At 42.9% G+C, this 25337-nt stretch overlaps 1 protein-coding gene across 4 annotated transcripts in view; it reads left to right on the top strand.

Moving 5' to 3' along the window:
* Positions 1 to 350: 350 nt before the first annotated feature.
* The window catches only part of Gsdme (gasdermin E), a 61167-nt gene continuing 36180 nt past the window's right edge, over positions 351 to 25337 (top strand). Inside the window, exons 1-4 of one of the 4 annotated variants that reach the window (XM_063239548.1) lie at positions 533 to 1332; positions 8974 to 9202; positions 12327 to 12519; positions 21270 to 21387. In XM_063239548.1, the coding sequence (XP_063095618.1) occupies positions 1330 to 1332; positions 8974 to 9202; positions 12327 to 12519; positions 21270 to 21387 (543 nt within the window). In that variant the 5' untranslated portion in view covers positions 533 to 1329. Of the gene's footprint in view, positions 501 to 532; positions 1333 to 8973; positions 9203 to 12326; positions 12520 to 21269; positions 21456 to 25337 lie in introns of those variants that run through there. The other 3 variants (XM_003467909.5, XM_005002834.4, XM_063239551.1) reach the window with 3 other exon arrangements.

The raw sequence follows: 25337 nt of genomic DNA, 5'->3' as shown, positions 1-25337 counted from the left end.
TGGTGGTGGCAGGAGTGGCTCCACGATGACGCACCGCCCGCAGCCCCTGCAGGTGGACAAGAGGCCGAACTCCAGCCTCTGGGCCCCCAAAGCCCAGCCGCAGGCCGTGGGCGACGCAGCTCTGAGGTGTCACGCAAAGTTAGGCAAGTTAGGCTCAAGCTCCCGCAGGCCTCCTGGGCTTCTCCCAGGACCTCCGGCTGCTGTAACCCAGTGCCTGCGGCCACGCCCTCTCCCGACCGACCACGCCCACTTCCGACCGACCACGCCTTCTAAAGACCACGCCCACTCCGACAGACCACGCCCCTAAAGAACACGCCCTCCCCACAGACCACGCCCCTCGAGGCCACGCCCACCCGCGGCTCCCGGGCGGGGACGGAGCACGGGTCGGGTGGACGCGCTCCCCGCTCCCTCAGTGTCGCGTGGACGCGGCGCGCGGCTCCACCGACCGGGCCGGCGCGGACCGGAGTGCGCGCCTGCGCGGGACCGAGTGGCGGCGCGCGGTAAGTGCGCGGCGGGCGCGAGCCGGGGCCTCGGCACCTGCTCCTCTCTCGTCAGCTCGGTGTCCCGGCCGGGCGGCCGAGTCCGCGCGGCGCTGGATCCCGGGACACCCTCCCTGTCTCCCTCCTGCGGTCGGCGGTCCGCCCGTCGCGCCCGGTCCCCGCGTTCCCGGCCCCAGTCTCCATCCCCCGCCTGGTTTCCCCCCACCCCCCAGCCCCTTGCGCTCCGGGTCGCAGCCGTTTCCTTCCCTTGGACGTCGCAACGCCGCCGGCGCCTCTTTCTCCCGACCCCTTCCTCCCTCCATCGCTGTCTTTCCCATGTCCCCCCGGGGTGAGGCGCGGGCTTTCCCGGCCTAGGGGCGAGCATATCCCGAGTGGGGTGCTCGGCCTGGAGCGATTCCCCGTCGCCTTGGCCAGGATGACAGTGGACTCAAGCTTGGGGTGGAGGCCACCCCTGCTTGGGTGTTCCCAGCCAGGCCTAGGATGGCTTTGTTCATCTCTCGTGGGGCTTGCTTTGGCCTTAACGGGGGATGTTTGAACCATTTGCGCCTGAGAGGCAAAGACCAGCTTTTAGGTTTTTGCTGTAGACGGAATAAACCAAGCAACTTCTCATTGAGAGCCTGAAGGAACAGTGTGTGTGTGTGTGTGTGTGTGTGTGTGTGTGTGTGTGTCTAGGAACCACTGGGGTTGAAGAAGCAGCTGAGTAAATGTAGAGTAAAATGAATTGTCTTCAAAATGCACCACCACCAAGGTCTTCCAATTGAAAAATGCCAAGAGAAATCGAGTCTGTTTCTCCTGCCAGTGTTGGGGATCCAACCCCAGGACTTCACACATGGTGAGCAAGGTTTCTACCACTGATCTACCCTCAGCCCACTTCTGTGTTCTTGGTCAGGCTTTGTCCTCTGTTACTCGCTTCATTTCTTCAAAGCATTTGCTACCTCCTCAGCCTCCATCATCAAGCTCTTATCTGCCTTGTGACCATCATTTGTTTCTCTGTTTCTCACACTGATTTTTATTTTAGGAATATGAGCTCCAGTACTGGATTGCACACGCCAGAAGATAGTTTCACAGCTCTGTTTTATTTAATACACTGCATTTCACTTTGTTATTTTGAAAACAAAATAATTCAAATCATGCTAATTTTAGCAATGAGACAGATACACAAATATAACAATGTCTCATTTCCCCAGAGTGAAGAAATAATAAGCATTTTCTGGCAATAATTTTTGTTGGTTTTCACCATAACACTGTAACAAGTTTACCCTTTTAAGCACACGTTGTTGACTTTACAGAATGAATTCTATGTAACCAAAATTAAAAAAGAAAAAGCTGAACAGGGATCAGCAGAGGAGATGGGTCAAGGGCACCAGCTCAGGAGTTGGGTGGCTCTCAGGTGGAATATTGGCTGATCACAAACTCTTTAGGTGACAGGGAAGGCCCTCCAGTCAGAGACCACCAAGAATTGGACAGGTTGAGTTCATTGCTCCTCTCGGCAGGGGTTACCTTGTAGGTGATTTAGGAGAGAGTATTTAGGGAAATGGGACCTTGCTCTGGAATAGATTGTCCAGAAGTAGAGGAAATTCCATTGTCTTGAACCTTCATATGTTAACAGTAGACAAAGGTCAGTGTGAGACTCAGCTGTGCTTGGTCAAGAAGCAGCAGTTGCTCATTAGTAGACTGGAAAGGACGTGGTATTTGATCATCTTTGAGGCTTGGACAATGTGCTTGGTCTGTTTAGACATGATGATACGGTGGCTTCATTTTTGTCTTTATTCACGGTGACAGACTGAGTGGCCTTGTGTGATGTTTGTGTCCTGTGATGTTCACATCCTCAAGAGCTGGCTCCCAGCAGTGTCAGAGCCCAGCTGAAAGTACCGGGCTGGTTCCCAGGCTACAGGGAGACTCCTTGTCTTTCTCTTGATTTTGGGCAAATTACTTGATATCTTTAAACTTGTTTCCACATGTGAACAAGACCTGCTTCTTAGGTTTGTTGTGAAAATTTAAATGAAGAAATGGAAGCATGAGCCTGATGTCTGGCACACAGAAAGAGCTTTTCTAGGGCATTTGAAGTTGAGATTCTTCCACAGAAGTGTTGAAGCCCAGGGTGGGAACTGTTCTGAAGATGTGCTTGGGATGCAACAAAGGATATAGTCCCTTCAGTGTTTCTGTGATTTTGAATTAGTTTTACCAGGCTACAGTGGTCATGGTGTCGCCTCTCAACTTCATTACTTTAGGGAAGTGGTGAGAAACCAATGGCAAACACGTTGTTTTTCCCTCTTTTTACAAAAATTTTATTTAAAGGAGGAAAAAAACCAAAACAGTATAAGGGTACAAGTAATACAGAATTTCAAAAAAAACAGTAAGAAATCACTAGTTAATAGATTACATATTATCATCTTAGAAATAGTTGTTCAAGTTATAGGATTAAAGCCTACAAAGTGGACATTCAAACAGTGAGACTGCAAGCAGTTGTGTTCAGTCCAACAAAAAACTTAGTAATATGGTCATCTATCTTAACACACCTAAACATACTTGCAGTTGTATCCTTTAGAGCACTTTCTTTTCCTCTCTTTTTTACAACAACATTTACACATTTTGGGTTTTATTACTCCCATAGTTCTTATATTGGAAGTCCCATTTGTTCCAGCTATCCCACTTCTAGGCATATTCCCAGAAGAACTGAAAGCATCATACCACGGTGATATATATGCATCCATGTTTATAGCAGCACAATTTGTAATTGCCAGATCTTGGAAACAACCTAAGTGTCCATCAGCTGAGGAATGGATAAAGAAGTTGTGGTATTTTTATACAATGGAGTACTACTCAGCTATAAATAGGGATCACATTGAGATATTTATAATAAATGGCCGCAGCTTGGGACCATACTCATAAGTGAAATAAATCAAACTCATGTGTATGAATACCGAATAGTTCCCCTATTGTAAGAAATGATTCAAATATATAAAAGTATGTGGTAATCATGATTCCCCATTATGTGGCTTTGAAGCCTTATAAAGTTTTCACTCATTCATTGGAACATTGTTTTTCTCTTAAGACAAAAGATGTTAGTGTATGAGTTGTTTTTTCTAAACTGAAACCTCAGTGTTCAGGTTAAATTGCAGTGTTGGCGCTTTGCAGTAAATAAGTGGGCTTAGGGTTACAGTTTGAGCACTTGTCTCTGAAAGGATCACTACCACTGTCTCTTAGGGGCTGCTTTTCGCTATTTTTTATTTTGAGATAGTTTTTTTTATGTTGTTCAAGCTGGTCTTAAACTTGCAACCTTCCTGCTAGGCGGCTCATTTTAAGATTCTTTGTTCTCCATGTGAGTAGCTCGGCTAGGCTGTATGTTTTGCTGGCTTTGAGTGTCCTCTTGCCACCTTGGTCTGTTCTCTCCAGGTCTCTTGCCTGGGAATCTGATTTAAGCTGTAGGATGCCTTGTCTCCTTCACTGTGGCTCTCTTACGTATAATCTGCTTTGAGCTGGGAAGCCAGATAGGCAAGTGAATAAGCACTTTTAACAGTTTTAGACAGGGTCTCACTATGTAGTCCAGGCTGCTTTGGAACTTGCTGATAGCTCAGACTGGTTTCAAACTGTTGATCCTCCTGCCTCAACTTCTAAAATGCTGGAATTGTAGGTGTACACCAATGTGCCTGGCTTGTTGGCTTAAAGCTTCAAATGAGAGCCTAAGACAGTGCAAACCTGTTGCACGTGTGCTGCAGCTGGCTCTTATTACTGGAAGCTCTTAAAGGTTCATCATCACTGGCCTAGGATCTGTGTGGCACCTGTGAAGTACTGCACATTTTTAGTGATGAGCTATTTGAGCTTGATCTTATCTGTGGCCATTTTTGTCTACTTTCAAATGGGGGAGCATTGTAGAAATTTGAATCCAAGTCTGACTTTCAGTTAGCTGAAATATTACTATGTGTGTATCAGGCAGTGAGGATTCGAGATCCTTCATTCATTCGGACCTTCACATGTTATTTAATCTTCTTGGATAGATGAGTTCTTTACATGTTTGAGAATGCTGCTCCTGCCTGCTGACATCACAGGGAAACTCTGTTGCATTAAATTTCCAGTGTGTATTTTGGCTGATGTCTTTATTACATCAAAGTTCCTAGGAGCAAAGGAAAATTAGTAACAATAAAAAATGAACCGAGGACACCATTTTTTTTTTTTTTTTAGATAGGCTTTCATCATGTAGCCCAAGCTGGCCTTGATCTCATGGTGATCCTCCTCCCTGGCCTCATAAGTGCTACAATTATATGTGTGTGACACCATGCCTAGCCACCAATGTTTTTTTTTAAACGGAAATATAAAAAAGTCTTTAAACAATATGACAGATGCTTGATTTCATTTGTATTAACATTCTTCTACACCAGTATTCCACTTCTCATCTAACAGGCTGGCAAAGATCCGAAGTTTGATAATGCATGGTTACTAAGACTGGTACTTGATATTTTACTGGGGATACTGCAGAAAGGTACCACTCTTAGCAGTGGTGGTGAACCTTTAGAGATGAGTCTCCAAACTGTAACCCAAATCCCACTTATTATCACAAAGTGCCAACCCTGCAATTAAACCTGAATACTGAGATTTTGGTTTAGGAAAAAAACAACTCATACATTAACATCTTTTGTCTTGAAAGAAAAACACAATAACACGTGCACCATAGGTTTGCTTATAGATGCATTTACCCACCTATCTAGCAATCCTCTCATAGGAATCTGCTCTCTGGACATACCTGCTCATGCTCGGAGATGACCTACATCTGAGGATACTTCGTAGTATTTTTGTAAATAACAAAAATGTAGAAATAATCAAGGGCTGAGCAATTAAGACGAATTTAGAAACTAATGATGTATCCACTGGGGGGAGCACTATGTAGCTCTGTAAAGAAGACTATAGGAATATGGAGGGATCCTTTAGAACATTTTATTAGGTAACAAAGGCCAAGGTGCAGAACAGTATTACACGCCTGTTAACTTGCATTTGTATAGAACAACATGAAGGTAACATAATTGAAAGGAAAAGGAATAAATGGGAAGGCAGGCAGGGCATGGGCAGGAATGGGATTTTCCAGTAGATATCCTTCTACATCGTTTAGATATTTGTACTCTGTAAGTGTATCATGTATTCATTCATAATAACGAAAGAGAAACCTTTAGCTTCAACTTCACTATGAGAATATTTTCAGAGTCTTATGATTGAATAAGTCTGATTCTGATAAAACCTACAAAGCAATAGCTGCTACTAGTAATTCTCCCTTAAGCATCCTACCCTGTCAGGAAGGCAAGTTGACTGTGTTTTGATGTTAGATGAAAAAAAAACCTTTAAAAATTAATTCAAGAGTCTCTTTTTCACCCTCTACTCCCTCTGGGATGCCTGCTATCATTACCAGTCACTCTTTGGCACCCTTGGTGAATGGGTTTTGGTTTGTTTTGCTTTTTAACTGCAAACCTCGTTTGATCTGAAGGAAAGCCAGCTATTCCCTTTCAGCTCGTCCCAGAAAAGAATGTAGAAACCATAAAATGGATGATCCTAGAAACAAGACTTGATTGAAGCAGACTGTGCTGTGGCTCTTGGACCTGCAGGGTAAATTCCCACAGGTCCCTGGGAGACTTTTGTTACAAGTTCTTTCCTTCTGTTTGGAAAAATAACTCCTGTGCCTTGTCCCTGGGGCAAGCCCAGCATTACTGTCCTGCTGTTCTCATCGGTCCGCTTCTGCTGGATCCCTCTTTGGTGCTGGCTTCTCCATCTGTCTACCTCCCTGACACCTGAACTGCTGGCGGACATCCTAGAGCTCTCCTCTGTCCTCACGCCTCACCCCATCAGACTTCACCCCTCCTAGGGGTTCCACAGGCAGAGTTTAGAGCATTTCTTGATATTTTCTAATTGTTTTCTCTCCCTCTCATGTCTTGCTTTATTTCTAAAAAGTCTCACTAACTCACCAGTCTGGCCACTCTGCCCTCTAGTCCTGTCCTCCTGTGTTCTGCCACCTTGACTCCCTGCAGGGGACCCACGGGCTTTTGTCCAGAGGTCTCCTTAGCCCCGTCCCTGGCCCTTCCTGACCATGCAACCCTGTGCTCCAATGCAAGAGTGAACCCCGAAGCTTGACAGTCCATTCCAGGGCAGTCAAGGAAGTGGTATTTGAGTACTGCAATCCAGCAGTGTTCGTGGGGCCAGCAGGAGTTCGCCAACAGCCCATCCTGCCTTCCTTGTCTTCTCCGTCCCTCCACCACCTCCTGTAGGCTCTGCTTCTGCAGTGGTGCCCACCTGCAAAGCCTGCCTTGCTGCTGTGGTTTCTTCATGTGGCTTACAGATGTGTCCTGGAAACCACTGGGAACCACTGGGAAGCATGCGAGCTGCTGTGAGGCTGTGCTGCTCTCCAGTTGGACCAACGTGCCTTTCTCCTGGTCCATTCCACAGCAATCTAGGCCAATAGCTAGCACAAAACCTATTTCTTATTTAGGTCACCAAACTAGTAGCTCATTAAGGAAAAAATTAATATTTAAAAAAATATTATAAGTGCTTCACCACAGTACCTGAGTATGTATAGTATGTGCTCAAGAATAGTTAATAAATGATTCCACTAATGATTTGGTAAATGAATGCGTGTACCAGTGAATTAAATGGGAGATTCTTACACTCAATGTTCTGAGAGATGAATTAGTGATAAGAACTTGCATGTATTCACTGACTCTTCTTTGCTGTTCATGGTTTCTGAAAGGAATTTCTTTACCATTTTAGACTCTCTTAAATGTTCCATCTTACTGTTAAGATCAGTAAGGTGCAGTCAGGTAGCAACTGTTTCATAATCTAAGAAAAGGTACTTTATAGAAGAGTTATGTAAAGAGAATATTTTCTGACCTCCTAAGAGAGAGTCATGTTGAAGAAAGAGAATTAAACTAGTTGAGGTCTGAGATTACTCTCCCTCTTAACTTCCATGAAAGCTGTGTGACCAGGTAAGCATGCTAGCACCAGCGACCAAAGACAAGTATAAATAGCTCTTCTTCACGAGACATTTTAACTTGACCATGGAGAGTTATTTTAAAAAGTTATTTCAGTTTGTACTTTTGTGTAATCATTTTTATTATATATATGTGGTAATACAGGTATATGTGCAAGCATGTTTTGGATGTGTGCAGTTTGTGTATTATGAATTGTTTATGACTTGACTCATGTTTCTGCTGGAGTGTTCTAAAACTTAGCTGTAAAAGATTTTTTTAAAAAGAGTTCTCGCTCTTTGTGAAAAACATCAAAAGTATTTTCTCAGGTTGCCATTTGTCTTTCTAAAGCCTTTCTGACCCTGCAGTTGTACAAATATTTCTTTGGATTCTTTTTTTTACTTTTATGGTTTCATTTTTCCTCAGAGAAACCTCTAATCCATTGAGAACATTGCTCTTGTGTATGGTTTCCAGATGGTTTGCCTGTTTTTCCAATGCCGTTTATTAGTCTTTATTTCTTCTACCGACTGGAGTACCTTTGAACCTTTCAGTGTGTCTCTTTTCCCTTCGGCTGAAGTGTGACTGTGCCTTTACTTCTGGGTTAAGAAGTAATCAATTACCAGTTACTTTTCATTTCAGAGTAGGAAATGTCACACAGTGTAGAGAAAAGACTCCTTTGACCTTTCAGAGAACTGTGTTGTCCCTTGATATCTGCTGAAGGATCGGTTCTCGAATACACCTTCCCACTGCACAAATTCCAAACTCCTTGGATGTGCAAGTCCATTACATAGTGATGTAACATTTGCATATAATCCACGCACATCTTCAAATGTGTGTACTTTAAATCACTTGTCAATTACTTACCATGTAATATAATACCTAATATAACACAAATGCTCTGTAATCAATTGTAACACTGTATCATCTAGGAATAATGACAAGAAAAAGTCTAGGGATTTAGTACAGATGGAACTTCTTTTTCAAACAGTTTCAGTCTGTGACCAGTTGAATCTGTGACAATCAGTATGTTGTTCAACAAATATCCTTAGCTCTCTACCTTCCAGATGCTTGGTAAGATTGTACCACTGGGCCCTCATGGTTGGCGAAAGCCCCATGAATTGACCTGGTAAGTTGTAAGTGAATATGCCATGGATCAGTGTTGGGCCATTGCATTTAATTGCAGACCTTTATTTGCTATTGTACAGTGACTGAATTATTCAACATGGTGGCTTTCTCTATGGGCCAAATTTGTGAATGACTACAATATACATAGTCACACTTTAGTAAGAAATGCATCTTTATTTTTGTCAATCATTAAGATTCAGCATAACCCAATTATTCTGAGGGATGCACATATTCTTTTCTACTATCTCATTTAATTTCATCAGTTGAATTCAAATTAGGAGGTTTCTAGAGAGAAGATACTCTTTCATGTGAACTGTTGAGATTAAAGAGAAATGGTAATTTTAGAGATAAAGATTCAAAAGAAAAACTTCATATTTGATTTTAGGATAACTTAATTTTTTCAGGTAATCAGGAGCCTCAAAATGTTTGCCAAAGCAACAAGGAATTTTCTTAAAGAAGTTGATGCTGGTGGTAACCTGATTTCAGTGTCAAACTTGAACGACTCTGATAAGTTACAACTTCTAAGTCTGGTTACCAAAAAGAAGAGATATTGGTGCTGGCAAAGACCCAAGTACCAGTTTTTGTCTGTCACCCTTGGAGATGTACTCACAGAGGACCAGCTTCTGAGTCCAGGTATGTTTCCTTGTGTATATTCTGTAATGAGTTCTGGAACAGAAAGTGGATCTTCTAGATATGTGTTGCCTAGAATCAAGGTGATAGGTTTTAATGAATTCTTTGTCTTTTCATGCTGTCTCTAAAATATGTCTTTTTAAAAAAAATGAAGAAACTTCTGTATGCTTGACGTGAAAAGTTACAGCTTCATCTTTTGAAAGTAGTCTTTCTGTCTTGGTATAAAAGTCAGTATTGCTAGGCATGATGGTGTATATATGTAATCCCAGCCACTCAGGGGGCTGAGGCAGGAAGATTGAAAGTTGAATGCAAATCTGGATTATTTAAGGAGACTCGTCTCAAAATAAAGAAATAAAAAAGGTTTAAGATGTAGGTCAGAGCTCTATGGGTTTGATCCCTGGTATAGGGGAGAAATGCCCCTGGTAGATCCTTAGCATAAGTGGAAATGGTTGCTGTGCCCAGAATTTGGTTCCCTGTTGAGATGGATGATGCCATCAGTATGAAGAGGGTGTGAGCAGTGTTATTACTCACTCAGTTGTGCTTTCTGGAGAATGCAAAGCAGGCTTCCAAGCTGTTGTAAAATGGCTACAGCGACAGGGATTAGCGGATAGGCACAGCTGTCTGTTACTGTGATTATCCCTGTCTCGACTGGGTTAAAGTTTGTGTCGTTTAACTTTCACTGGCATGAGTAGTGGGAGCATCCAGGCTTTCTTTTCAGTTTGTCCTAATGTGAAGTGAAAAAGGAAGATGAAGTGGGAGGCTTGAAAGCTGGCAGCAGACAGACTGCAAAAATGGATTGGGCATAGATGGACTGCAGTGCAGCCGTGCGCTGCATAGCATTCCAGACAGGGATGGGCTGCAAAGGTGGAGGTTTCTTAAGATGATGTTGCCTAGTGATGCTGCTGTAGCTTGTGAAAGTGTAGTCTATGATTTTGGTACAGTGATGAAATCGCCTAATGAAGTGTTACCTCTCCGTGTTTCTATAAAATACAGTAAGAGATGAAAAAGAACAATAATCAACAAAATCTGCCAGCACTTATTAATTTTTATTAACACTTGGGTTATAGTCTTTATTTCTTTAACATTTATTTATTTATTTATTTAGAGATAGGGTCTTACTATGTAGCCCAAGCAGGTCTTGAACTCATGGAGATCCTCCTGCTTCAACCTCCCAAGTTCTGGGATTATAGCCATGCATCACTATGTCTGGCTTTCCGCTTAAATTAAAAAAAAAACTTTATTTTAGATAAGGGGTCTCACTATGTTGCCTAGGCTGTTCTTGAACTCCTGGGTTCAATCAGTTTTCTTACTTTAGCCTCCTGAGTGCTGGGATTATAGGAATTTGCTACTAATAATGCTTGGCTTTTGCTTTTAATTTAAAAAAAAAAATAGAATTAGGGAGCTGGGGATTTAGCTCAGTGACATAAGTGCCTGCCTGGCAAGTGCTAGGTCATGAGTTCAATTCCCGGTACCAAAATAAAATAAAATAAAATCAGAAACACTACAATTTGAATATACTGTTTAATAAGGCTGCAAAGAATAGTTTGGTGGGGCATGGTTTTTTTTTTTTTTTTTTTTTGTAACAATTGCATTAACATGTATTCTTAGAAATAGAGTGTCTGGGCTAGAGATTGGAAACTGCAGACTTGGTAGTCATTATCATTTGACTTTCCTGAATGTGGTGATTTGTCAAAGTATCATCATTTCTTTATTGGATGAAATGTCTGAGTCTTCTTTTGGCTCTAAAGTTCCTTAATTTTGTGATTCCATCTCTATTAAGGGAGAAAAGAGATAGAAGACATCATTCGACTCTCTAAATAGTCTCCAAATTTTCTTCTGAACAAGCCAGTTGTCATTTCAATGAGCTTTTCAGGGCTGCGAAACAATGGGAGAATGAATCAATATGAAATTTATTTCAACTTATTCCCAGACTTATGTATATCCTGGCAGAACTCCTGCTGAATGGTAAAATAACTAAATATGAGGAAAAAAGGAGAAAAATTCACAAACTAGACCAGGGCCCCTGAGTAATAGAATTGCTCTGCTTTGTGATGTTGAAATGCTTCTTTCTTGAAAAATCATGCAGACTCCCTTGCAGTTACTGAAGATAAAGGGTGACATTTGAGAGTTCACAAAGTCTTGATTGTCCCTAAGGAGTATGACTGAAATTTGGGGACAGAGTTTCCACAGTGGTAATAAGTCTGACTGAGACCAGAACTAAATTCTGAAGACAGAATTTTTGTAGAGCTTTGCCAAACCTAGAGTTATGCTGTTTGTCAGAAAAGGGTGCAGCTATGGGCCAAGCACAGTAGATTAAACACTTGCTGTATACCAAACTCTGTACCCGGCAACACATCAGCTAGGTAGGTGTCATTAACAATCTCTAATGACATAGGAAAGTCTGACATTCAGGAGATGAATGCTATCTGGGGTCTCGCATTTAGTGATAGCAGAGTAGGGAAATAATCATAAGCTCTTAATATCCATTCCATCCTAATTCCCAAAGCATCTCTTAGTGTTTGCTACTAGATACTAGCTAGAAAAGGCTTTTTCTCAGCTTCCTATTCTTGGTATGGTTAAGTGGGTGAAGGGAATGTAAATTGCAGAGATAATGAGATTGCTCATTAATGGTGGCCAAAAAATGGGTTTTCTTGACTGGAGTCAAAGAAATCCAGCTGTTGGGGCATTGCATAGATGGCAAGGTTTCCAGATGCTGGTGCGTTTTCAGTCCTTTGACAAGGGAAACTAGAAGTTGAGGTGAGCCTTGGGCCAGGGTCAAAGGAAAGGCAATCGTGAAGTTTCTAGCAGGAGTGTTTGTGAAATGTGGTCTCTCTATGTTGCCCAGGTGTGTCTAAACTTACAGGCTCAAGCGATCCTCCTGCCTCAGCATTCCAAGCACTAGGACCACAGGCTTGTACTGCCAATAAAAGCAATGGACAGAGGCCTGGCAGTCTGGGGCATGACTGTGCTCAATATTTGGATGGGCTGCGTGTTCCATTTTTTTTCTCTGTTTTCATTTGGCTGTCAGCCATGTGTAACCCAAGGCTCTGTAGGAGTGGGAAGCTGGGTGACCAAGGACACAAAGTGGCTGTATTATCTTCAGGCTCCTGTGCTCCTTTCATTCCAGTGGTCGTGGAGTCAGACTTCGTGAAGTATGAGGGCAAGTTTGAAAACCACGTGAGTGGGAGCCTTGAGACCGCTCTGGGCAAGGTCAAGCTGAACGTGGGAGGCAAAGGCCTGGTGGAGAGCCAGTCTTCCTTCGGAACTCTGAGAAAGCAGGAGGTGGACTTGCAGCAGCTCGTCAGAGACTCTCTGGAGAGGTAACAGGAATTCTGTTTGGTATTTTGGGTTTTGACACATCGCATGTTTAAAGGTCCTCCCCTTGGGCCTTTGTTAAAAGGGTGGCAGATGCAACCTTTGCCAGCCAACAAATGTTTATTAAATGCCAGTTGTGCTGAACACATTCTGTATTTTAGAATTCCTTGACCGTTCATAGCCTCAAGGTGGAACACTGTGAAAGGATGTTATTTCAGGAAAATTCCCGCTTCCTTCAATATATGACTTATAAAATGCCACAGTGGAAAGGCTCAGTCTTGCATTTCTGAATCTTAGTATCAGAAGCAAGAAAATCACAACCCCTCTCTGGCTGTTCATACTTTCTGATAAAGAAGATAGCAATTGTGGGACTTCAGAGGAAGAGCTATTTTTCAACTTTGATATTGTAAAGAGAGCTCCACACTGACTTATTTGGCTTTCAGTAAGTACATTTGATTCCAGGATAGCTCATCACTATTTTTAATTTATGTTTATTCAACAGTCAATAAGTAGTTTTACTGAGTACGTACTATACACCAGGTGATATTCTATGTCCTTAGGGTGCTGCAGGAGACATAGTGCTGTGTACATCCTAGTGGGGAAAGACTCAAAATATGTAACTAAATATGTGCTGTAGGTTGATGGGCTCAGTGGCGTGGAGGGAGATGTAAGGAGAGGGAAGGAGGTGCTGGGGTGGGACTGTGATTGTTCACAGCAGGTTCAGGGAAGGCATTCTGAGAAGCTGGCATTGGACAGGACCCAAAAGGAGGTGGGAATGAGCTTAGGGCACTGGGCAGGGTGGTTGGGCGTGTTGGCCAGGGTGTCTGGAGTCACCTAAGTCAGGGAAGGATGGGGAGGCTGCAGAGTAACAAGTCCAGCAGGACCTCGAAGACCATTGGAAAGACTATCACTCTTACGGGAGTGAGATGGGAAGTCCTGAGGAAATGCTGAGCAGACAAGTGACATTTTAGAAGGATCATTCTGGCCACTGGGTTGAGAAGAAACTGAATGGACAGAAGCCAGGAGCCCAGCTGAGAAGTTATTGCAGTAATCCACGTGAGATGGTATTTCACTTTACACAGTACCATATGTACATTTTCATGTGTTATTTTATCACTTTTTTTCCTTTTAGATAGAAAGTTCCTATCCAAATGAATTAAGCAAAAAGTCAGTCATATGGTAGCTTATCTCCTCTTTTGCAATATTTTAATAAAATATAAAATATGAACTCTGTGGTCATTAAACAAAATTATGTTTAAAAATTTATAAAATACCATAAGACACACTTATCATGAATTTGGTGGGTGGATTTTGTACAGACTGGGCAACTGTAGTTTTTAACAGTTACATACCTCTCAAGTAACTGCCCAGGGTTTATGGCATTGAAAGACTATGGTCATATATGTGTGGCTTCCTGGTTTCTTCTGGGACTCTCACACAATGGAGTTAGGAGGTCTCCACGAGTTCCCTTTCTGACCAGGGAACTTTAAGTGCTCTTTGGGGGCATCAAGAGGAAAGCAGTCACCCATACCTACGCTGTTAGGATCTTTGTGTCCCTTGATTGCTTTTCTTTGCTAGAGAAGCATTCCCTTCTGTCCTACAGTGCTAGCACACATTAGAAAAGTACTGGTCTATCTGATTTAAAATGTAATTGCAAAATCTGGTGACACTTTCCAGTGGGGGAGGAGAATGGACAAGTAGGGGAGCCTGGGATTTCTTCTTACTCAGTCTTTGAAAACTGTTTTGAAGTCATATTATTTCTGTTTCAAGAACCACATTTGGGCAGGGCTCTATAATCACATTTTCTGACACAGGTTTTAAAACACTCTTCATGATCCAGGTGTAGCCCTTGCCAACTTGGAAGCATAGGGGGAGGGGCCCATGAGGGGCGATGGGAGAGAGATTCTGGAGAGAAAGAATGTTAAGCCAGCAGCTATAACGGCGGGTGGGGGTGGGAAAGGAGCGTGTGTGGGGCACCTACTGTGTGCCAGGTAATTTGTGTGCAACATCTGGTTTCCTCTGCACAGCTGTATTCTACTTGTGAGGGAGCTAAGGCCCAGGAAGGCGGAATAACTTGCTTCTAGGCACAGAGCTCAGTTGCTAGAGCTGGGATTCCACCCTAGATCTCCTGACTCCAAAGTTCCGGTTCTTTCCTGTAAATCATGCTTGAAGTGACTGTGAAGAAAGGAAATTGGCAGACGAAGCATACGTAAGATGACAGCACAGAAGGCTGTGTAAAGCGGCAGAGATGCGCATCTGAGTCCCTTGCCAGGATGTCCGTGTGAAGAGCAGACTCTGTCCTGTTCTGAGCAGGAACATGGGAATGATGAGGCCTGCTCACGCTGCTGCCAGACCCAGGGATGACATCACCTTGGAAGACTTCAGGAATCCTGTTAACTGCAAAGGGGAGGCAGGGTTTGGTTGGCTGGGGATGCAGCCCCAGGAGCGAGCTGTTGTGAGCTGGGTGTGTAGCTCGGCAGGAAAACATGTGTTTGGAATGCACCCAAAGCTCTGGCTTCATCCCCCAGGTCCGAAACAAAAGCACAGAAGTGCCTGAGGTGCCTGAGGTGAATTATCTGTTCCTGGTGCTATTGCTGAAAGCTAAAAGCGAGCTGCAGGGAAAGGGAGGCAAAGAATGACTGTCGATCCTGGGATGGGCGTCAGGAAAGCTAGCATTCTTTTGACTTCATGCCAGAGTAATAAATTCTTACCCATCATCTGCCCAACTTCGGACTCCTGTAACATCATCAGGATTGATAAGGGCTGTTGTTACCCATGTTCTCTGTAGAGTTGTAGTCAGTCATTTTTATTTCAGGTCATTTAGATATGTTATCCGTATCCAAGTTATTTAAGCCTTCAGAGATCTGATTATTAGGGCTGGGGGTGTAGCTCAGTGATAGAGCACTTGACTACATGCATGAGGTCCTAGATGTGATCCACAGCACTGAAAAAAAAACCAAGAAAAAAGAAAATGAAATGAAATAAACCCTCAGTATTGACTTATTGTCTGTAAAAAGTGTACACATTTCAAAATAAACTTCATCTATCCTTGAAAAAACAAGCATGTGGATATATAACATTTATCTAGCATTTTTGGGCACAGAACTTTTTCACTAGAATTAACCTTCCAGAGACCTTAATGGATTCCTTTGAAGGAGCTCTCTGGGTTTTAAGCATTCTTCATGGAAACCACTCTAAGATACCTTAAATACTTTCTTTTTTTAAAAGAAAAAAGATAAGACATTTACTGAGACTTCTCATAATGACTCAGATTCATGCTTTGGTCTTAACATCTAGTACTATTTTACAGAATATTTTCTACCTTTTCGTCTGTCATCAGATGCCTTTAGTCACTACCTTAAGTATAACAGCCACTGCTAGGTGTGGTGGTACATGCCTGTAATCCCAGCACTTGGGAGGCTAAGGCAGGAGGATTGCCATGCATTGGAGGCCAGCTTGGCTACCCAGCGAGACTATCTCAAAACAAAACAAAACGAACCCATCCACAGATCCCAGTTTTGTGTTTGGTTCATTCCCTCTAATCCCTGGGTCCTGGGGAAATTTATTACTGGAGAATAACTTACATGGACTTGGTAAATCATGCCAGCCTTTGGCCTCAGTTTCTCTGGCTGTAGGTGAGACAGTGGACTTCTGGCTACCTCAATGTGAGTAGACCTCGAGTACACATATCCACAACTTGCCCTTGCGTTCTGGGCCTTGGTTCCAGCCATTTTCCAGTCATGGCACTGTTGTTGTGTAGTTCATCTGTCAAAAGCACTCGAGGTGCTGAACTCACAGCAATCCCGTTTCAGCCTCCTGAGTGCTGGAGTTACAGATGTGTGCCATCATACCTTACCTTGGGATCTTGTCATTGGCAGGGCTTGCTCATTTTCCCAACAACTTTGCCATGCCCTCTTTCCTGTATCAGCACCATTTTGGGCTCTCCCGGCTCCTGGGTAATTGAAGTGGGTATTACTATAAATGCCCATCCCACTTTGATTGATTTTCACAAAGAGGAGCTTTTTTTTTTGGAGGGGGAGGAATTGGTGGGGACTGGAAATAGAACTCAGAACCTTGCACTGGCCTGGCAGGCCCTGGGCCCCTGAGCTATATCCCCAGCCCTTGTCACATTATAAAGCACTTGGGTAAAGCAGGTTAGATTCATCTACCTATACTGTATATGGTAATTAGAAGTTTGATTTTTCATACAGAATTCCAAATTAGTTATGTCAAACTGATACATAATGAAAGAAATGGTGTGGCAATAATAAATCCTCATAATTATTTAGAATATTTTTAAATGACACTCAAATGTCCTATTTAGATATCCCCAACTTCTATAAATTTTATGTATATATTAGAAATAAAAAAGTTTAAAACTCTGAGGCTGAAGTTTGACCATCTTGCAGCTGATCTACACATTCCTCCAGCCACCAGCAGCAGAAGAGCATAAGGAAGCACTGGCAGCCTAAACATGTGTGTGGTCATATATATTTTAAAATGCTGTTCTTTGGATGGCTATTTGACCTTTTAAAAAGCACTGCAGCAGTTCTTATGAGCACTGTTTCAATCGGTCAATAGCTCTTAATTTTATTTGGGAGATTTTCAAGGGGAGGGATGTGAGGGCTTTAGTCCAGGTTGGTGCTGAACTTGTGATCCTCCTGCCTCAGCCTCCTGAGCGGTGGCATGTCCAACAACAATGAAATAAAAACATGCAAACAGCAATGTTTGAACTGGTCTTCTTTGTACTGAATTAGTTTCCCTGTGATCAGCAGAGCATTAGAAAATCATCTCATTCAGCGTGTGCTCTGTCAGTGTTGGCCTCGTTACTTTTAGAGAGAGTTTGTTCCTGACAGTATGAAAACCCTGACTGTGGGCTCAGGGGGCGACTTTCCTGCATCTCCTCCCTTTCTGTATCCTCTTTTTGCCTTGTTTTTTCCGTGGTGGCAGCCTATGGGCCGGCAGGGACACCTGGAGTTGTGCTGTGGGTGGGTTGGAAGTGTCCCTGTGTGCTCTTCGGCTGTGGTGGATGGAGGTATTTTTAGACCAATTGCAGGATGATAAAACTTCAGGCTCATACTTTAATTTGTTTCTAATTTTTTCAGGTTTTCTAAAAACAAAAAATTGGTTGTGGAAACAGAAAATTTAAGGAGTAATGTAGCAAACAAGAACATGCTACCTCCCACTGGCTTAATAAAAGTTCTTTGCTATAAACCAGTGCTTCACAGCCATTTCTGCCTTCATCGCCCAGGATTTCATTAGAAAAGTGGGATCTGTGTTCTTGTGAGAATTAAGTGCAGCTCTGTATAACAAAGCATGGTGCAGAATGAGTTCTGAGCCAGTGTAGCTACTGGTGGAATCACTTTGTCAGGACAGTGCTAGCTCAGGAAGCCAGAGGTCAGGACGGCAGGAGGGAAAGGTGCAGCTTAGCATGCTGAGACCTGCAGGAGAAATGCAGAGCTGCAAAGAGGGTGATGTGAGGTGCTCAGGTTTCTGACAAGTGACATTTGTGATGCTCCCCTCCTCAGCTCATTTCCCATCTCTGTAGAGGACACAGGAAATTGCAGTCTCCATTCTGAGTCCCAACATGGAATGAAAAGACCTTTGGTGAATGTCACAGGGTCTTTACTCTAGTGGCAGCCTGTGTGCCCTCAAAGCGGGGCTGGCCTGGCTGTGTAGCTGTGCCATGGCACATCTGGAGAACTCATGGGCAGACTTGCACATTTTGTTTGTAGCTAAAGACCCACTCCCTCGGGTGCCTCCTCTACCCCATTCCCAGGGGGCAGCACTAAGCACACGAGACGGATGAGGTCTTCTGGAACCCCTGATCCTCCAGCCAGCCTCCTGAATGTGCCTCTTTCCCATGGGCTCTGGCACAGCGCCTGCAGCATGCCAAGCTCTGCTTGGTTGAAAGAATAATTGGTTTATCTTCATTTCCCATTGGAGGACTCTGAAATTCAGAAATGAATTAGTTTGCCGGGACTTTTCAGGCCAGGTCCACACGATTTTTTTGGTCCAGTGCTGTGCCCAGAACATACAGGGGAACATGTTTTCCAAGGACTGCTGCATGCACTCACCTCGCGGCACCAGCTTCCTCTCTTCGGTTTATCACTTTCAGCTTGTGTCTCACTCTCGGGTGGCAGTTAATTAATTACTGTCTAAGAGGTGGAGCATCAATAATTACTTAGCCATTTCCCCCCTTTCTGTCTTGCTGGAGGTTAAGAGGGCATTCGAGACGAATGTGGATGCAAGTGGGGCAGGTGCAAGGTGGTGGTGGCCTAGTCATGTGCAGGTAGCAATATATTGTGCCCAGATTTTTGTTTTCCTGCAGTTTACAATCCTGATGTCTTCACTTTAATCGTATGGGGTGGGGTGCTCTTCTCATTTCAGTAATCCCCTCTTAACTCCAGGGAATATGGTACAAGAATCTTCAGTGGATGCAGAAACTGAGGATGGTAACAAACCATATATATATATATATATATATATATATATATATATATATATGGTTTATAGAAAGAATAATTGGTTTATCTTCATTTCCCATTGGAGGACTCTGAAATTCAGAAATGAATTAGTTTAGTTTGCCGGGACTTTTCAGGCCAGGTCCACCCTCCTCTACCCCATTCCCAGGGGGCGGCACTAAGCACACGACCGACAGATGAGGTCTTCTGGAACCCCTGATCCTCCAGCCAGCCTCCTGAATGTGCCTCTTTCCCATGGCACATTCAATATATACCTATGATAAAGGTATGATAAAGGTTTTTTCAATATATACCTATGATAAAGTTTAATTTATAAATTAGTCATGGTATGAGATGAATAACATGAATAACAATAATAATAAAATAGAACAATTATAATACATGCTGTAATTGATGTTATGAGAGTGTGGCTCTCTGCCTCCCTCAGGCTCTTGCTGTGCTCGCTCTTCTGCTGACACACAGAGCCGAAGTGAGAGGACCAGTAAAGGACTCGGACTGCTGTGCCCGTAACTTCTGCGGCTTGAGTTTTGACAGCAAAATTTGTATTTTTTCCCCCTTAGAATTTCACACATAACTAGTTTTACCGTAGATCATGGCAACTTTAGCGTAGTATCTTTTTGCTTTTTTAAGTCAAGAACTTTTACCTTTTCACTTAAAAGAAGCACTCTTTTTAAACTTTGGGGCCATTATGAAATCAAATAAGGATTATTTGAATGCAGACTCTGTGATAGCAGATCTGATAACTAAGACAGCTCCTATGGGACCAATGAGCCAGTAGTGTGAATGTCGTGAATATGTTCTAAAAAGGATTCATCACACTGCTCACAGTAGTGTGCAACTTAAACTTTTTGAGGTATTTCTGGAATTTTTCATTTAACACTTTTGGGCTGAGTTGACTACAGGCAGCTGAAACTACCGAAAACAAAACTGCTGATAAGGGATGTCTAATGGAAATGGAGGCCCCAGCGTACAGAAGAAGTTCAAGTTTCTAGAGAGTTTCTGCTCATAACTCTAGGTTGAACATCTTATTAGCTGTTTCCTTTGGGTTACTGGCTATGATTTCTTTGTGCCATTTGTGCTATTTCTTTGTGAAATAGGGTGACAGTAACTTTGCATACCAGTAAGATTATCTAGATGAGGTTTGTCACCTCATGTAAGAGGGCATCTGAAGCAGGGTGAGTCTCAGTCAGCTGAATGGTAATCGGTGGATTGTTAACCTGCAGCTGCATGGGCCCTGTGGCAGCCCTGCCTGATGCTGTCCCAACAGCCCTAGTTATCCTGGTCCCAAATGGCAGCAGCAATACAGACAAAGTGAGAGACAAATAAACAGTCTGCTCTTTGTGACTATAAGAGAGACAGAAATCTTCCCGAAACCCCAGTGGACTGTTTGTGGGTCTCAACAGTCAGAATTGCTCTCCAGTCTCTGATAAAAACTGCCCAGAATTGGCCGAGAGGTGAATCGAGACTCCCAGAAGAGCTGGGCCAGCCTCTCCTCTCTCCTCATCCAAGGCTCCTCTGTCCCTGCGCAGAGCCCAGGGCTCCTGGCACTGATGCTCCTTTGTGAAATGTGCAGGAACCTGCAGTGCTGGTGGAAACAGTCTCAGTGCTGCTTCCCTCCCCTTCATGTTCAAGGTGATCACAGATTATAAAAGGATGAAAGCAACACCTCAGGAGTAAACAGGTGGGGAAAAAAGACAACGAATTTTAGTTGGCAATTACTGAAATTAAACTTTGATCATGGACTTGGTGGGGCCAACTGGGAGAGGGCTGGGGATCAAAAAAGCAGCAGATTTTTTTCATTTCATGAAATGTCAGGAAGGCAACACCAGGGAGTTTAGTTACAACATCTGTGAACTTAATACTCCACAGCTGGTCTGTGAATACACATTTTTCTCTTAACTGCAGCCGGAGCAGATACATGAAAAGAAAGAGAAAAATACCTAAACTCCCGAAGTTGGTCAATCTGTGTTTCTCAGTGTAGTAATTCTTGCTGTGACAGGCTGGACTCTATCGTTTTTGGCTATTTTTAATGCCCTAATCTCTGTTCCTGGAGAATTCTGCGAATATTGCACTGTTTCCTCAGAATGCATTTGCTCCTTTGGACTCTGGCTGGTTTGTAAAGCTACGTTGTGGATAAAGCACTGGTCTAAGAGTCAGAAGATATGAGCCCTGGTTTTGATTTTGCCACTGATTTTGCCAGGTGCTGTGAGATCCAGGGAAGCCTGGAGCACATTCTCTACTTCTGAGCAGAGGCATTGCATTCCATGCAGGTGCTCAGGACTGCGCCTCTCTCCTGCACCTGCAGACTTGCCAATCAGTCAACAGCTGCTTTGCTCCTCACTGTTAGAATCCTCTTCCTGCTGCTGGGCAGCAGTCACCGTTTCAGAGGTGAGACCTGAGAGTGAACTTGCTCTTCATCTCGGAACTAGGTGATCCGCTGGGTTCCTTTAAGTTGTGTAAGTACTCTTCAGTGGGCCCCACAAAAACTGATTCCTCCTGGGTCCTGATGGGCCCTACGTTTTAAAGAGCCTGATTAGCATGCCATCAAAACCCTCCTCCAAGACGAATTATTCTCAAGGGTTATTGTGTGAGGAGCATGACTGCAGTGACTGGTTTGGCCTTGTTCATCTGGCCCACTGTCTGGGGCATGAAAGGACTCAGTTACTCTTGGAAGTTGGTGAAAATAGGGTGTGGTGGTTTGCACAAGAAAGTACACCCTCCCCTTGTCTGAGCAGGAGAGATCTCAGGCAGTGCCTTTATGCTTTGGAAAAGAAGCTGGTTCTCTTTTTTTGCATATTGTCAGAATCTTAAAGGTCTTCTCTGGGTTTCTTCTCTGTGAGTTTGCACTTTGGTTTCTGAAAGGTTAGAAATGGAGAACATGAAAAAGCCTCAGCGGGGAGGGGAAGCGGCTTCATTAGGTTTGGGCTATGGAGCTGATGGTGCTGTGGGAGCCTGGACCTCCCTTCCTGCACCCTGCTGTGGCCCAGGGCATGGTCTCTGGCACTGCTTGTAGAAATGCACAGAGCAGTGCAGGAGTTCATAGAGGAGAGGGTAGGGTTCCTAATGCAGCCAGAGAGCAAGCACAGCCAGTGGTAGAAGGGACACCAGCTGTGAGGTATGGGGCCAGTGAAGCTTTGCAAAAGATCAGGCTATAATACTTAGCTGTGTGACTTTGGTCACTGTCTTCAACCTCTCTGAGGCTCTTTTTTCCTCATCATGGAAATACCTCATCCAGGGTTTTAAATATTTTTGCATTTTGCACTCTGTTAGGGGTGTACAAATTATGTAAGATTAAGATAAACAAGTTGCATTGAAATATGCCTGCTGCAGGGTGACTCCTGTTCTGAGGAAGGCCAGAGCCAGGGTCCCTCTCCCTGGAGCTGTTCTGGATCTGTATCTGAGGACACTCACTCCCCAGAGGAGGTCTCAGACTCCTGGGGTTGCTTGAGGTCTGACAAACTGGCTAAGGAGCAAATGGGAAAGGATTCCTTCCGGAGACTGTTTTGCAAAGAGTCAGTCTTTGCAATTATCTTCCCCTCTGCCCATGTCTCCCCTCTGCCATGCCTCCTCTCCTAGCTGGAGATGATAAAATTTGTCCAGCATTGAACTTCCAAAAGGTGGCAGCACTGTCCTGGGAAACAGAATCTGGGGACACCTGCCTGTCAGTGTCCTGCCTGTTGCAGCCCAGTTAAGGATTTCCCTGGGGCCCGCCTGAGTTCCAGTATGTTGGTCCTGCCTGTCATCCTGAGCCTGCTAGTAAGATGGGCCCTGTCCCCGGACAAGCTTCTGCTCCTTGATGGGGGGAACCCATTACTCCAGGACCTCACAGGGTTCAGTTGGGCCCTATCAGCCTCTGGACTGTCATTAGCTGAAGAAGGAAGTTACATTCCTCCTAGAAGTATTTTCCTCATGTCCTTTGCTGTTTGGGGTGAGGGTTCTGAAGGGAGGTAGGAATTTTAGGCAGTACAGTTCTGGAGTGGTCTAGGCTGCTGGCTCTCCCTACTCTCCAGCCCCTAGTTCAAACACTTTCACACTGACTTAGAACAGCTTCAAGTGTTACAGCGGATTTTTTTTAGGATAGTTTTGCAGCCCAGCAAAGTCAGTGTGAGGCTCCTAACAATCCTCCCTCAGCCATCTTCTTTGAATATGAGTTTGTAATCAGAGATGCTGCTTCCAATGTGTGTGCTCAAGTGAGTGTGAGCCGGTTCCTAAGTGTACTTGACCAAGTCAGTTTACAATGATTGGCTGAAAGATGCAATTCTGTGCAGTACAAGGAAGAGAATATTACAAGGAGCTTGTTCCATGTGTGATCTGACTGATACACTGGTTTTTAATTTATAAAGAGTCTGCCAACATATTGTGTCTTAGGCAATTTACTTCTATTTGCCATTTTGTTCATTTTAGCATGTTTTCTTTGTCTATTGAGTTCTAGTAGCTATATGTATATATTTATATAGCTATATATATTTATGGAGTACACTAGGGAAATGCAGTAAATATGTAGATAATCATATATAGACATACATAAATAAGTAAAATCAATAACAAACATTTCTAGCTCTTTATACATTACTCAGTTTTATGTGTTGAATATCATACTCTGTTAGTCATATTGAAATGTAAAGCATCTTAACCAATAGTTAAGCTACTGTGCTAAAGAACCAGAAGTAGTTCTCCTTGTGTTTTGCTGCCCCAGGTTAATTTTTAACCCCTTCTTCCATCACATTCTTTTGAGATTGATTTATATTTCCACAGGTGAATGAATATGGTACTTTCTGTGTGTGACTTACTTAATTTTGAATAATGACCTCTAGTTCCATTCATGTTGCTGCAAATTGCAGAATTTTATTTTTATGTTAGGCTGAATAATCTGTTGTGTATACGTGCAACATTTTCTTTATCCATTCATCTACTGAAGGCCATCTGGGTTGATTCTGCATTTTGTTGTGAATAGAAGTGCAGTAAACTTGGGAGTATGTTTATCTGTTGGTATAATGATTTCATCTCTTTGGATATATGCCCACTAGTGGAATTGCTGGCCCATATGGTAGTTCTGTTTGTAGCTTTTTTTTTCTTTTTGAGACAGGCTGGCCTTGCTCACTTTGTAACAGGCATGTATACTCTGGTTGTCAATTCCCTTGTCAAATGAATTTGCACATATTTTCTCCTATTATATGAGAGGGGTTCGTGAACAACAATGTAGGAATCCAAGCAGCCAAACTGATAAATTTGGAATTTACTAACTGAGCTCAGGGCCACTTGTATACAGAGCCCCCTGGTTCAGGGTGCAAACAAGTGGCCCTGAACTGGAAAGTTAAAGAGTTTTTATTTTATTTTGTTTATTTTAAAGAGGGTAAATTAAACAAAACAAAACAGAATGTAAGAAAGCAATGCAAGAGACAAGCAAGACAGAGGTCTTCACTATCTATCACATTGTCTCTTGTTTTCTTCCAAATAGTTGTCCATATCTTCACATACAGAGAATTCACATGAAACAACATAGTATAGAACTGATCTGAACAAGATGAGGAAGGGATTTTAGGTCTTCAAGATCAGATAATAGGTAAGTCGACAATGGCTGTCATAGTGTCTCTCATTCTCTTCAAAATAGCTGTCCATACCTTCATGTATGTTGAAATTAAACAAAACTAAATGGACTAAAATCACTCTGAACAAAGAATAATATTATTGCTGGATTTCACATCATGACACTATGGGATCACCTTTGGGTACTGTAGTGTCTCTTCTTCTTTGAAGTAGTTGTTCATTTCATCATGTGTTATATGATCAGTTCTTATAAATTGTTTATAGGTTTTACACATGCATGAGTCTCTACATGTATTTCTGTCCTTCCCATATTAGAGGAAAAAATAAAGCAAGACAAAACAAAACAAATTCCTATAAAAACATGAAATGAAAAAGTCATATAAAACCACAGTACAAGGTGATCTACAATGGTTACTGTGTTGTCTCTTGTTATCTTCAATAAAATTGTTTATACCATCAGGCATAGTATAATTGAATATAGCAGCACATAACAATAAAAACAAAACAGTAGACAGTGTAAGATTTCAAAAACAGGTAATAATCAAATCAGAGTGGGTATCCTAGTGAATCTTTTCATCTTCAGTCTAGTTGCATATACTCTCAATCATAACAGATTTGAATAAAATCCATCAATACAAAACAGCACTCTAACAAACCAGATTCAATTAAGATCAGTCATGATAAAACAGTATAAGTTAGATAGGGCTTCAGATTAAGTTAATAGGAAATTAAGGATGATTACCGTACTATATCCTGCTATTTTCAGGATAGCTGTCTGTGCCCTCAAATCT

The sequence above is a fragment of the Cavia porcellus genome, unplaced genomic scaffold (genome assembly GCF_034190915.1).
Source record: "Cavia porcellus strain 051 isolate PalLab524CR breed Dunkin Hartley unplaced genomic scaffold, mCavPor4.1 scaffold_2, whole genome shotgun sequence".
Lineage (NCBI taxonomy): Eukaryota > Metazoa > Chordata > Mammalia > Rodentia > Caviidae > Cavia > Cavia porcellus.
This window is presented reverse-complemented; position numbering and strand designations above follow the sequence as displayed.